Source organism: Elephas maximus, chromosome 20, assembly GCF_024166365.1.
Source record: "Elephas maximus indicus isolate mEleMax1 chromosome 20, mEleMax1 primary haplotype, whole genome shotgun sequence".
NCBI lineage: Eukaryota > Metazoa > Chordata > Mammalia > Proboscidea > Elephantidae > Elephas > Elephas maximus.
In genome coordinates, this window is record NC_064838.1 from 39313141 (window position 1) to 39326458 (window position 13318).

At 51.5% G+C, this 13318-nt stretch overlaps 1 protein-coding gene across 1 annotated transcript in view; it reads left to right on the plus strand.

The window, feature by feature from the left end:
- The first annotated feature begins 1714 nt into the window (after positions 1-1714).
- Positions 1715-13318, plus strand: part of GRIP2 (glutamate receptor interacting protein 2) — a 141906-nt gene continuing 130302 nt past the window's right edge. The window contains exon 1 of the mRNA XM_049863481.1: positions 1715-1786. Within this exon, the coding sequence (XP_049719438.1) occupies positions 1732-1786 (55 nt within the window). The 5' untranslated portion in view covers positions 1715-1731. The remainder of the gene's footprint in view (positions 1787-13318) is intronic.

The following is a 13318-nucleotide window of genomic DNA, read 5'->3' on the forward strand; positions in this document are numbered from 1 at the left end:
GGAACTCCAAGACTATTGCCCTAAGATACCCTTTGAACTTGAAATTGAAGCTGTTTCTGCAGGTCACCTGTCAGCCAAATAAAATAGATTGGTTTATAAAATAAACAATATCACCTATGAATAATATGCTCCCTTAAACAACTATATGAGACCAAACAGTCAACAGTTACCCAAAAGCAAAGATGAGAAGATAAGGATGGGGAAGGGAAGCTAGATCAATGGAAACAGAACAAACAGAATGGAAATAATGAGAACGTTGACACATTGTAAAAGGTGTATCCAATAGTATGGAAGAATTTGTATAAAAATTCTTAAAGGGGAACCTAATTTGCTGTGTAAACTTTTGCCTAAAACATAATAAAATATTATTTAAAAAGAAAAGTGAGTCGAGTCTCTCCTAGTTGCTGCCAGCCGTGTGATTCCCCTGCGGGAGGGGACCAGAATTTCCACTAGAGGTGGTATCCACATACCCCAGCAAATGTGCTTGTAGAGCCTCTCCTCTTTCCCTGCTCACATTATAAACACGGTTATTCACTTTGCTTTGACCACGTAACCCTTCATCTCTGAGATGGCTTCCTGTTGAATGCCCTACTTTCTATGACCCGGTAGTACTCCTTTGCCTGAATTGCAGCTCCCACCTCTTCCCCCCACACCCATGGAGGAAGCAAGCCTGACTTCTGAAGACAGGAGCCTCCTGCCCCTTCCCACTCTTCTTCCTCAGAGTCTCAGACCCAGAGAGTTCAATGGCTGCCAACGAGGTGAAGGGGAACTGTGCTCAGGTGCAGTGGACAAGCCTGCGGACAGACAGATCTCACTTCCCACCCCCTCCAACGTTTGCTGAACCTCTACGGACAAGTGCCACCCTCTTTGAGCCTCCTTTGCCTCCTCAGCAAAATGCCACTCTAAGGCCTGCTCCCCAGGACTGGGGTGAGGGCTCCTATGGAGGGTCCTGGATTCCCTTTGCCTCTTACCCACCTGAGGCCAGGGGGCGCTCACCTCTTCATTGATTGCTCATTCAGTTAATCAATTATTCTGTTACATTTACATATTCCCTCACCCATTTATTCACTCAGTTCATATTAATTTACTCACTCATTTATTCAGTATTCCTTCACCCATTCATTCATTCATTCATTTATTTGCTCATTCACTCACATATTTCTTTACCCATTCACTCATTCATTCACCAATTCATTCTTCCATTCATTCACTTATTCATACACTTGTTTATTCACTCATTCATTGATTCACTCACTTATTCACCCATTTCGTCGAGCATTCATTGATTCATTGCCATGATTCGGATGTGAGTTGGAGAGCATCGGGGTGGGATTGACTGGAGATGGTATGTGAGGGGTCCCTTGGAGGTGAGGGGCCCCTTGGAGGTGAGGGGTGGAGGCGAGGCGGCTCTGACTCCTCTGGGTCTCCCTCCAGGCCCCCTCCCAGAGACCGCGACCGCGACCGCCCCCGCCTGCCCCGCCTCCCGCGCCGGGGAAAGCGCGCGCTCTCGGTGGAGCTTCGCTGCTCAGCCGCGGGCTCGCAGCCGGAGCGGAGCGCCTGGCAGCCACCCGGCACCTCCCCGCCCTCCGCGGCCGCCCATGCCCGCGGCGCCCCGGGCCGGGGGCCCTCCCCAGCGCTGCGCTGCGCCGCTCGTCCCTGCAGGGGCGGGGCCGGGGCCGGGGCCGGGGCCGGGCTGGCCAGGCCCGGCCGGGCCGCAGGGCGGCCGCCGGGATGCGGGGCTGGCGGAGGAACCTCGCGCTCTGCCTGCAGCGGCTGCCGGACGAAGGTAGGACTCGGCCGCTGCTCAAGCCGGCGGAGCCGGCGCGGCGCCGGGCGCGGAGGGCGGCGCCGGGGCTGAGCGGGCTGGGCGCGCACGCCTTGGACTCCGGGGAGGGTCTCTGCGGGGCGCGTCGGGCAGGCGGCGGCTAGGTCTGAGTCCCGGGAGGGGAGAGTTCACCAAGGGGAGCTGCTAGAAGGGGAAACCGCAGGACACAGGGTGCGGAGCGGAACTGGGTCCCGGGGAAGCCTGCAGCGTGGCTCCACGGGACGCGCGGAGGTGGGGCCCGGGGCAGGATGACCGTCAGGGGCTGGGGCGAAGGGTCTGAACCCTCGGGGGCGCAGTCCGGGACTGGCCCGCGACTCTGTTTCCTGGAGCTTGCCCTGGCCGCGCCGGGCCACGTGCCTCCTGCCTCCCGGCGAGCTCGCTGGGAGTCCTAAGTGCCTGGCGCTCGCTGTGGGTGTCCTTTGGACCCCTAGGCTGCAGTCCCCGGGACCCAACTTTCCTTCGCACGCCTGGCGGCACCCCAGCGCAAATCTCGGAGTCCGCAGTTCCTCAAAGTTGCAAAAAGGAGGGGGGCGTGGGGGTGGTGGCCACGGGGTGACTTGGCCGCACGGCCACCTGTCCGGGCCTCCCCCTGCCGCAGCGCTGCGGCGTGCCCCCTCCACCGCCAGGGCTGCTCTCACTCCGCACCTGTAGTCGAAACCGCTCGTAGGAGAGGAAGGGGGACGGAGGACCCGCACTAGGGCCCAGCCACCACTGAGGAAAGTTTGGATTAGGCGTTAATTAAGAATTGCCAGCACTGCGAGTAGGGGTCGCCGTGAGGTGGGAATGGCAGCTGCCCATCCTTGTACTCCGGGGTGGGGGTGGGAATTAATAATGGCGGACTTAGGGGCACCTCATGCTATGTGCCGACTCTTCACATCTGCCTCTGCCTTTAACCTTCACAATCACCCCGTCAGAAGGGCGCTGTTATTCTTTCCAGTTTACAGGTAAGAACACAGAGCCTCGGAGGGTGAAGCCCCTTGCCCAAGGCCACACAACCAGTAGGTGGTAGAGCTGGAACGTGAACCCACCTGCATGTTACTGGCAAGCTTTTGGTGGTTTCCAGGCACTCCTACCTCCTTCCACTGGGCCTCCCAAGTTGGGCCTAGTACAGTCTCATGGGAAAGGATGCATTCCAAGCCAGGCCAGAAGCTCCAGCATGGGGGGGAGGCGGGGCAGGTGTTGGCTGGGAGAGTGGGTCCCTGGCCCTCCTGCCCTGTCCCGAGGACCAAGAAGGGTCTCCCACCTCTCTCCCACTACGGCCCTAGGTTCAGAAGGTCTGGAAGTAGAGCCTAGATGGCAGAGAGGGTCTTGCTTAGACCCTCATCAGGCCTTAGCTGGTGCACCAAGACCCTGGCAGTCCTATGGCTGCTCCCACTGAGGGAGCAGACCCTCCATCCCCTCTGACCTGAGTTGGTGCTGAGAACAGCTCTAGGATACAGAGGGGGCCTAGGTTTCCTTCCCCAGAGTTGAGGGAAGAGGCAGTTGGATAGGTCCGTCCACAAGGAAGGGTGATCTCAAAGGAGTGCCCTACTCCATGGAGCTGCCCCCACCCCCCTGCCAGAACAGAATAAATTAAGATAAATAAATAAAAATTGCAAAGCCAGTGGCTACCACCATCCTTCAGTCTGAGGGTGGCCCTTCAGAAAACCAGGCAGCTCAGCCACAGGGATGCTCTGTGATCTTGGATTCAGTTTCTGTCCCTGTAAAGGGACAGTCTGACACCTGTCCTGTCTCGTTGGGCCTTTGGTAGGGATGAAGGCAGGGCTTGGCTCTGGCACAGTGCACAGCTCAGAGTGGGGCCGTCATGTTATGAGAGGGAGGGCCTTGCTCTCTTGCTCCTAATTCTCCTTGCTGTGTGTTGTGGGTGTGTGGCATGTGTGAGCCATGTGAGTAGCATATGTGAGATACCTGTGAGTGTGTATGATGTGTGTGAGGCATGTGGTGGTATGTGAAGTGGGCATGAAACACACATGTGACATGTGGGTCCTGTTGTGAGATATGCTGTTGTGAGGCATATGTGCCATGTAGGAGGCATGTGGTGGTGTGTGAGGTATGCATATGATGTGTGTGGCATGTTTGAGATGTGTGTAGGGCTGTGTGAAGCACATGTGTGATGTGCGTGAACCATGCAGTAGTGTGTGATGTGTGCGTGAAGCACACGTGAGACATGTCTGAGTTGTATGTGGGGCTGTGTGACATGTGTGATGCATGCGATGGCATGTGATGTGAGCATGAGGCATGTGTGTGTGACTTATCTGTGACATGTTTGAGATGGGTGTGGGGGCTGTGAGACGTGTGAAGCATGTAGTAGTGTGTGCTGTGTGTATGAGGCATGTGTATGACATGGGGGTGGGTGGCATCGTGAGGTGGTGAGGAGTGTGTGACACGTGTGAGGCATGTGAATGGCATGTTTGAAATTCATGTGGCTCTGTGTGAGGTACATGTATGACCTGCGTGAGCCGTGCTATGGTATGTGTGAGGTGTGCATGAGGCACGTGTGTGACCTGTGTGAGGCATATGGGTCTTGTGATGCCTACAGTTGTTTTGCCTACCACTGGCCACACCTCTTAGAAGGGGGCCGCTTCTCCTTTCCCAGCATTAGGGTTTTCTTTGAAAAACCTTAGTTGGGGTTGATCTTTGAGCTCAGCCCTAGATCAGAGGGTGGCTGTGCATCCACCCGCGCTGGCAGGAAATTACTGTTTTAAAAAGACAAAACCTCCAGCTTTCTCAGGGCCACAGGAAAATCGGGTCCCGTGGGCTGGGTCTCAAATGAGAGGCTCTGGGATGCAAGTCCAGTTTAACAAGAAGCTGGTGATGGAAGATCAACCAAGCCTGAGAGTGACAGAGGGACACAGAGATGAGGCTGGAGGCCTGGCCCCCCTCAGAGCGGGACAGGCGCATGAATTTACCTAGTTATATAGTTTCAGGCTCCGGGCAGACTCATGTGCCCATCTTATGCCTTTCCACTTGCCAGCGGTGTGACATTGGGCGTGCTATCTAGTTTCTCTGAGCTGGTTTTCCCAGCTGTAAGATGGGGATGGTAACCTTGAAGAGTGGTCATAAAGAGTCAATGTGAACACAGCCTGGTGCAGGGCCCAACACAGTAGATGCTTAAGAAACACTAACCCTGTTCTTCCTTTCCTGAGCTTGACATGTAGTTTTACTTCTGATTTGGGAAAATGATCCGGTGCATGGGTCAATGGATAACTCATGGTGAATTTTCTGGGGTGTAGGCAGCCAGCTGGAAGCTCTCCACTTCTAGGGCTTGGGGATCCAGTCAGGTTGTGTCCATCACGTGACTGCTTGAGTCCACTACCTGGCCATGCCCAGTGGGCTTGGCAGACACGTGTGCTGTATGTTTACTGCACACTTATATAGCACACGTGTGAGGATCACTGCACTCAGGTTTTAGAACCTAATGTAGTAGCTGTGTTCCTGGAAGAGAGACGTATACAGCCACAGGATTGGGGGACTCTGCAAATTCTAGCTTCCTGATGCTTTTGAGTTTTGTGTGTGTGTGTGTGTGTGTGTGTGGCAGTCATGTTCCAGTGAACTTCCCCCTTGATATCTGCGGTCCTGTACACAGAGAAATATTTTTCTTCTATTCATTCCTCTGGTCAGCAAATGCTTTCCAAGCTCCCCTGAGCCCCTGGGTCTTGCTGGTCTCTGAACAGGATCAGAAAAATAAAAGTCAGTCCTGAGCCTCGAGGAGCCCCCAGCCCCACAGATAACAAAGGTTCAGAGTGCCCAGTGACTGGGGAACATGTGTTGACAGCAGCAGCCAGTGAGAGGCTGCTCAGAGGGGGAGGGTGCTGCGACCCAGCGGAGAAGGTCAGATTTCCTCCAGTAGGTTGTTCCCATGGTGTGGCCTGATTAATTTTCCTCCTTATGCCGTCCTTTCTGCTCTCTAATAGACTCTCGGAATGTTAGCCAGGAGGGTTAATAGAAGTCATCACGTCCAACTCTTTTACTAGAGAGATGGAGAAATATGGAAAGAGTGAGGAGAAAACGACCTTTTATTCATCCAACGAATATTTATTGGGCACTGTACTGGGTGCTGGGGATACAGCATGAACAAGACAAAGACCCTGCTGTCACAGAACTTGTATTTTAGACGAGGAGACAGAATGAGCAAACAGATACATATGAATGAGAGTTTCAGAGTGATTAGCTGTGAAGACGACAACCCAGGAACACAGGGTGATGTAGTGGAGTCCCTTGTGGGGAGGGGGCTTCTTTTGATAGGGTAGTCAGGGAAAATCTCCCCCAGGAAGTGACTTTTGAGACTGAAGAATGAGAAGGCTTGGCCACGTCAAGAGCAGAAGGAAGAGTGGTCCAGGTACAGAGAACAACAAGTGGAAAGAAAAGCCCTGGTTGGCCTGGGGAAAGGCCAGTCTGACCTGTTGGAGAAAGAGAAAGAAGGAGTGAGGGAGAGGAAGAGTGGTGAGCAATGAGGTTGTAGGAGCCAGATCATGAAAGATCAGCTCATGTAGGGTCTTGTCTGCCAGGGGAAGGAGTGCAGATTTTATTCTGTGGTGAAAACTGTTGGAGGACTTGATCAAGGACTTGGGCTGTCTCTGAAGATGAGTAAGATTTTGAGTGATGGAGATGGCAATGGGGAGAGGCATCCCAGTCAGGGGAATGGCATGAGTAAAGGGGTGGAGGTGGGAGAGCTGTAGGAGATGAGGCTGCAGAAAGAGGCAGTAACTAAAGGCATTGAATGCCACTGTGGGGGAGCTGTCCAGAGTGCTGACTGCTACATCCAGCGTCTCTGTAATTGTGGACTTTCTGGGGAGCATGGGGTGTGTGTGTGTCGGGGGTGTCCCAGTGGTACTCAGCTAGCTGTTGTGTCCCTGTGCCGGTTACCTAGGAGACAACGGGAAGACGATAGGGCGGAATTTGATTGGCTACTCACTCCTGCTGCTCATCTCTCTGTCAGAGCTGCAGGCAGAGGTTACAAATGGTCCAGGCGGGCGTGCCAAGTACCGGAAGGGGAGCCATGAATGTTTGCTACCCTGAGTCCTGTGTGCATGTATATGCGCGTAGCTGCCAGGGTGTGTATGTGCATGTCTTAAACAAAGCGGCATCTGGAGTTAATGCGCTGCCTGCTGTGAGACATCTGTTCATCGCCTTAAATCAGGTAGTGGGGCCCAGATAAATTTAAGAAGAACCAGCCAGACTTGGGAACGGATATTTTGTTTGGCTTTAATAACTGCAGTGTCAACACTGGGGCTGCTTTTAAATGTCTTACTGTACCTCCAATAATGCAAACAAAGCTGTGAATGGCGGCAGTTATTTCCCATGATGCGGACCATGATGTCAATATGCAGAATAGCCATCACCACCACCACCCGCCCCCAGCAAAGAAGGATGGCATAAGATTGTAGATCTGCTTTAGTTTCCCCTCTAGTTCCTTAAAATAATAGCATCATTTTTTGTTTCTTCTACTTTGTGGGAAAAGGGACAAGGAATCTATACTCTAATTTTGCTTAGAGGGTGGGGAAGCAAAAAAAAAAAGAAAAAACAAAGTTGGTTCCTTTGTGTTTGACTTTATAATGCGTCAGCCCAGGTAGGCTTGGGAAACAGAAAAAGAAAAAAACCAGCACCAGGGCTGCAGAAGATTTCACGTTCTCAGTCTCTCTTCCCCCGCTCCTGCCTCCCACTTTGCAGAGTTTGGCAAATGACGCAGTTGGCGAAGAAGGAAAGGAGGATTTCCCTGTTCCTGCTCTTGACTTTCTGTCCCAGGGCTCAAGCTTTAATGCACCGTGCACATATCCTCCCTGCCTTGTCCATGTCATTCTTATCACCCATTGCAAAGCAATCGTCTTATGCCTTCTCCGAATCTCCCCACCTCCCCTGTGTCCCTCACCACTGCTCAGAAGTGTTTTATCTGAAACATCTGTGGGTATCATTCACCTCTTTACAGGTTGCCCATTGTGCTCCATTGCTTGTAACAGGGTGCTCACACTTAAATGCCTGCAGGGACAAGGCAAGTGACCTAAAAGATGAGTGAAAGGGGCCTCAGGGCCTTTGCACTTTCCTCTGCTGGGATAATCTTCCACCTTATATGTATATTGTTCATTCCCTCACTTCATTTAACCCAACCCGGTGCCACCGAGTCAATTCCGACTCATAGCGACCCCATAGGACAGAATAGATCTGCCCCATAGGGTTTCCAAGGAGCACCTGATGGATTTGAACTGCCAACCTTTTGGTTAGCAGCCGTAGCTCTTAACCACTACACCACCAGGGTTTCACTTTACTTTGTTTAGGTCTATGCAAATGTCTCCTCATCAGAGGCTTCCCATGACCAATTCATTTAAAATAGCAGCACTTTAACCCCTTAAATGTTTTCCTTGCAAGCGCTTTGCTCTGCCTGACTTTACGTTACATTTGTTACCTGTCTCCCTCACTAATGTGTACGTGTCCCGAGGGCTGCAGCTGTTTCTATTTTATTGTCCTCTGTATTTCCAGTAACCAGCATGGTGCCTGGCATATAGTAGGTGCTCAATAGAATTCTTGCCTTCTGCGCAGGAGACCGAGTTCGATTCCCAGCACAGCCACCTCCCATCTGTCGGTGGAGGCTTTATGTTGCCATGATGCTGAACAAGTTTCTGCACAGCTTCCAGACTAAGATGAACTAGGAAGAAAGGCCTGGCCATCTACTTCTGAAAATCAGCCAGTAAATGCCCTGTGGATCACAATGGTCCAGTCTGCAACTGATCATGGGGATGATGCAGGACTGGGCAGCATTTTGTTTCATTGTGCGCGGGTTGCCATGAGTTGGGGGCTGGCTCGACTGCAGCTAACAACAAAAGCAGCAAAGGAGTGAAATGGACTGAGAGGCACAGAGTTGAGCTAGAGAGCATAGGCCTTGTTTTACACTCCTGCCTGATTGTTCTAGAGAAGCTTGAGAGCTAGTGTTTGAAATAATCTATGTCAATGTGTTATTTAATGTGTTCACCACCAATTCAGACAAAAAGATCTCTGAGAGAAGCTGGCCGAATTGACATGAAAATAGAGAGTGGAGGGAAGGAGTGTGCTGTCTCATTAGAGGGAGAGCAACTAGGAGTATATAGCAAGGTGTATATAAGTTTTTGTATGAGAGACTGACTTGGTTTGTAAACTTTCACTTAAAGCACAATAAAAAAAAAAAAAAGCTTTCCAAGAGTCAAACAAAACCCCCTTTTGAGTTGAATTCAGCCCAAGAGCCCCCACTTTGAGGCCTCTGGCCTTCAAGGCCCTTTATGATCTGGCCGTAGTAACCTTTATTCCCTCCTTATTCCCGTTGCAGGTCTTGTCTGTCCACTCCTGAGCCTTTGCTCAGGCTGCTGCCCTGCCTGGAGTGCCTCTCCCCCACCCTCTTCTTCACCTAGCAAACCACCATTTCCTCTAGTTTCAACCCCAAGGTTAGGCCTGTGACTGCAGGCCATGATGGCTAATTTTATGTGTCAATTTGGCTAGGCCGTGGTGCCCAGTTGTTTGGCCAAACACTCATCTAGACTCTATTATGAGACCTAGAGGTGACTAAATCAGTTGGCCTTAAGCAAAGCAGATTACCCATCACAATGTGGGCATGCCTCATCCAACCAGTTGAAGGCCTTAAGAACGAAAAGGGAGTTTCCTTGGGCTGTGTTCTGCTTTCACATGATAAATAGACATTTTGGCAGAACTCACACTTCACTCTTCTCACTGCCTGACCTACAGATTTTGGGAAGCAAATCTGTAGGAGTTTCCAGCCTGTTGCCTGACCTTCAGCTTTTGGACTTGCCAGCCCCTCCCCGCCTCCCCCCCCCAACAATTTCATTTGCCAATTCTTTGAAGTAAATCAAACTCTCATCTCTCTCCATGGATGGATGGATGGGTGGATGGGTGGATGGGTGGATGGGTGGATGGGTGGATGGGTGGATGGATGGATGGAGGAGGTGGATGGATGAATGGATGGATGGATGGGCAGATATAAAAACAGATAAAGATATAGAATAGTTATACATACATACATCATACATACATATCACTGGTTCTGTTTCTCCAGAGAACCCTAAGATACCCCCCACCCTGGCAGAATTAGTCTCCCCCACAATTTTCTGTTCTCTCCTGTTGGAACTTAACTATGTGTTTGTTCATTGGTCTCCCCCACTAGAGCCTCTTGGGGGCAGGTACCCTGCAGATTCATCTTTGAGTCTGTAGTTCCTAGCACGTGGCATGCACACAGTGGGTGCTCACTAAGGGAGCAGTGACAGAAATAAAGGGAAGGGAGGGGGAGGAAGCAAGCTTTGTTGAGCACCTACTGTGAGCCAGGCCTGGGCTGGCCACTTTCACATCCTTTCTCCCAGTGTCCCATGATGAGGACACTGAGGCTCAGAGAGGACAAGTGAGGGACCTGAGCCCCTGGTGTGCAAGGGTCTCCCCATGAGCCAAACAGCTTCTCCCTGGCTTATGTGCAGTCCCTGCCGTATTGTTTTCCCTAAACAAACCTTCGTCTGAGGCCACACAGGGCTCCCTGGAACATAGACAGGGACAGGCCAGATTGGCTGGGTGGGTGGGGTGGTCTAAATCTCCTCAGGGCCATTCAGGGCAGAGAGAGCAGGCAGATCTAGGTCCCTAAGGACAGTGTCAGGCCCTATTAGGAGAAAAGTGTCATAGGAAGGCAGGTTCCAGCAGCTGGTGGGCAAGAGCCTTCTCCTGGGCATAGTTGGGCTGCTTTGAGAGGGAGTGAGCTTTTAGGGGCATGCAGATAGAACCTGGATTAGTTTTCACTGGGGATGTATTTGAAAGGTTGAACTTCCCTCCCAGCACAGCTGCTTCCAAGCTGTGTGACCTTGGGTGAATGAGTCTCACTTTCCCCCTCTGTAAAATGGGAACAGGAAGAGCCTTGAGGCAGGGTGAGCATGAGGATCCAGAGAGAAGACAGATGGCAGAGCACTTTGCCAACTGTAGAGTAGGGTGTACCTGTGGGATGATGATTGGTGAAATGAGGTCAATGCCAAGTTACTCAGTGAGTAGGACCATGCCTGTACCTGTGTGTGCTGCTCTGCTGTGTGGCTGCGGTGCCCCCCAGACTGTGCAGAGCAGCCACAGAGTGAGAGGAGAGAGGCCTGGGGGGCATCTCAGAGTGCTCAGGCTGGGGCTGGGCGTCTGGGATCTTTCTTGATTCTGTGAGTGACTCTCTGTGGTGACTTGCTTCACCCGTCTGGGCCTCTGTTTTTTCCCTAGAAAAAAACAGAAAATAATCCTGCCCTAGGGAATGCTGTGTAGATCTAATGAAATAAAATGGAAGAGAACGTGGTTTGAAAAGTGCTGAGGGCTTCCTACCAGTGGAAGCCCCTAAGGAAACGAGAGTGTGGGGAAGTGACATTGGAGCAGTGACTTTGGTGAGGAGAGTGTGTAAGGATAATAATAAAAATTAATACCAGCTGACACTTATTAAGGGTTTACTGTGTGCCAGGCTCTGTTCTAAGTGCTTTACTAAGTGCTTTTCATATTAAGTACTTAAATTCTCACAATATGAGATACCCAAAAAAACTAGTGCGGTCGAGTCGATTCTGACTCATAGCGACCTTATAGGACAGAGTAGAACTGCCCCATATGAGGTAGGCACTATTATTATCTCCACTTTTCCCATGGGGAATCTGAGGCAGAGAGGTTAAGTGACTTGCCCAAGGGCACACAGCAGGTAGGGGGCAGAGCTCCTCCCCTTACCTGCTCTGTGCCCTTGGGAAAGTTAAGTGACCCAGTGGCACAATGGTTAAGAGCCAGGGCTGCTAACCAAAATGTTGGCAGTTCGAATCCACCAGCTGCTCCTTGGAAACCCTATGGGGACAGTTCTACTCTGTCCTATAGGGTCGCTATGAGTCGGAACTGACTCCATGGCACCTAACAACAACAACAACCTCATAGGGTGGGGAAGAGCTTTCTCCTGGTCATAGTGGGGCAAGGATGGGCTGGCTGCTTTGAAGTTGCTGTAAAAATGGCATGGGAGTGACCTCCTCTAACTTCACAGGAAGGAAGGAGAATCAAGATCAACAGTCCAAGGCTGATTTCTGTTAGGCGGAGGTCAGACATGCCCCCTCTCTCAGCGATCTTTACCAATTCCAATGCGCACCGTCCCTCCCACCGTGCTCTCTGCTTCTCTGCTGGGCTTGATAATTCACTGCAACGGCCTCACAGAACTCACAGACCGTACTCGTGATTATGGGGTTATTAGGGAAGTAACGGGTTACGTTCAGGTTCAGGAATGTTCATTACACAGTTCTGCCATCGGGAAAGCCTCTCTCAGCTGTGAAAACAGAAACACCTCTCTGACCCCTTGGCCTCGGCCTTGCTTGGGCAAGTGTTACGAATTTCTTCTAGCTCTGCCAATAAGTGCTCGAATTTCTTCTAGCTCTGCCAATAAGCTCCTGGAGGCACTCTATTCTGCCAGCAAGGCTCCTGCCCGAAGGCACTCAGCTTTCTTGCTCTGTGGGCTGTTTTTCCCTGCCATCTCCTGCTGCCGTTTCCCTGCTACCGCTTCTTAAGAGCTCTCTCTGTCTCTCTGTCTCCTGGTTCTAGGAGCTTCTTTCTCAGTGCAGTGGTCATGGGTCCGAAGTACGTGCTCTCTGCTCCTGACTGTTCTTTCTTGGTGGTGGTGGGATCTTCTCTCTGCTCTGGAATTGGCTTCCTTTAAGCCTAGCAAAACCAAAAAACCACACCCAGTGCCGTCAAGTTGATTCTGACTCATAGCGACCCTATAGGACAGAGTAGAACTGCCCCATAGAGTTTCCAAGGAGCACCTGGCGGATTTGAACTGCTGACTCTTTGGTTAGCAGCCGCAGCACTTAACCACTACGCCACCAGCCTAGCAGGATGGCAAAATTGACCAATCCCCTTGGTGGGCCACAATTACCCTATCTTCACAATCCCACCCAATCACTTGGGTGGGAGTTACAAGACCATGGCTAGAAAGGACACACAAAAGTGATCTATTGCATAGTAGTTGCCGTTGAGTTGATTCTGAGTCATGGTGACCCCATGTATACAGAGTAGAACTGCTCCATAGGGTTTTCAAGGCTGTGACCTTTCAAAAGCAGATCACCAGGCCTGTCTTCCGAGGCACCTCTGAGTGGGTTTGAACTGCCAACCTTTTGATTAGTAGTCCAGCGCTTAACCATATGTACTACCCAGGGACTCCTTCCCTACAATTAAGAGCCTGAGTAAGCTTTCACTGGGAATAGGTTTGAACGCTTGAGCTAGAATGTGGCTCTCAACTTGGGACATTTGGACAAGGGGTGTGTTTTGGGATTGTCACAATGACTGGAGGGCTACTGGCATTTAGTAGGTGGGGGTCAGACATACTCAGTCTCCGACATGTGCAGGATAGTCCAGCTCAAAGAACTCTCCACTCCAGATACCAACAGCATCCCTACTGAGAAGCCCTGGATGACTTGAGCCTCCAGAGTGTTTGGGAAAGGGGCTGTGTTGCCTGCCTAAAGCCCCCTCCAAAGCTGGGAGAAG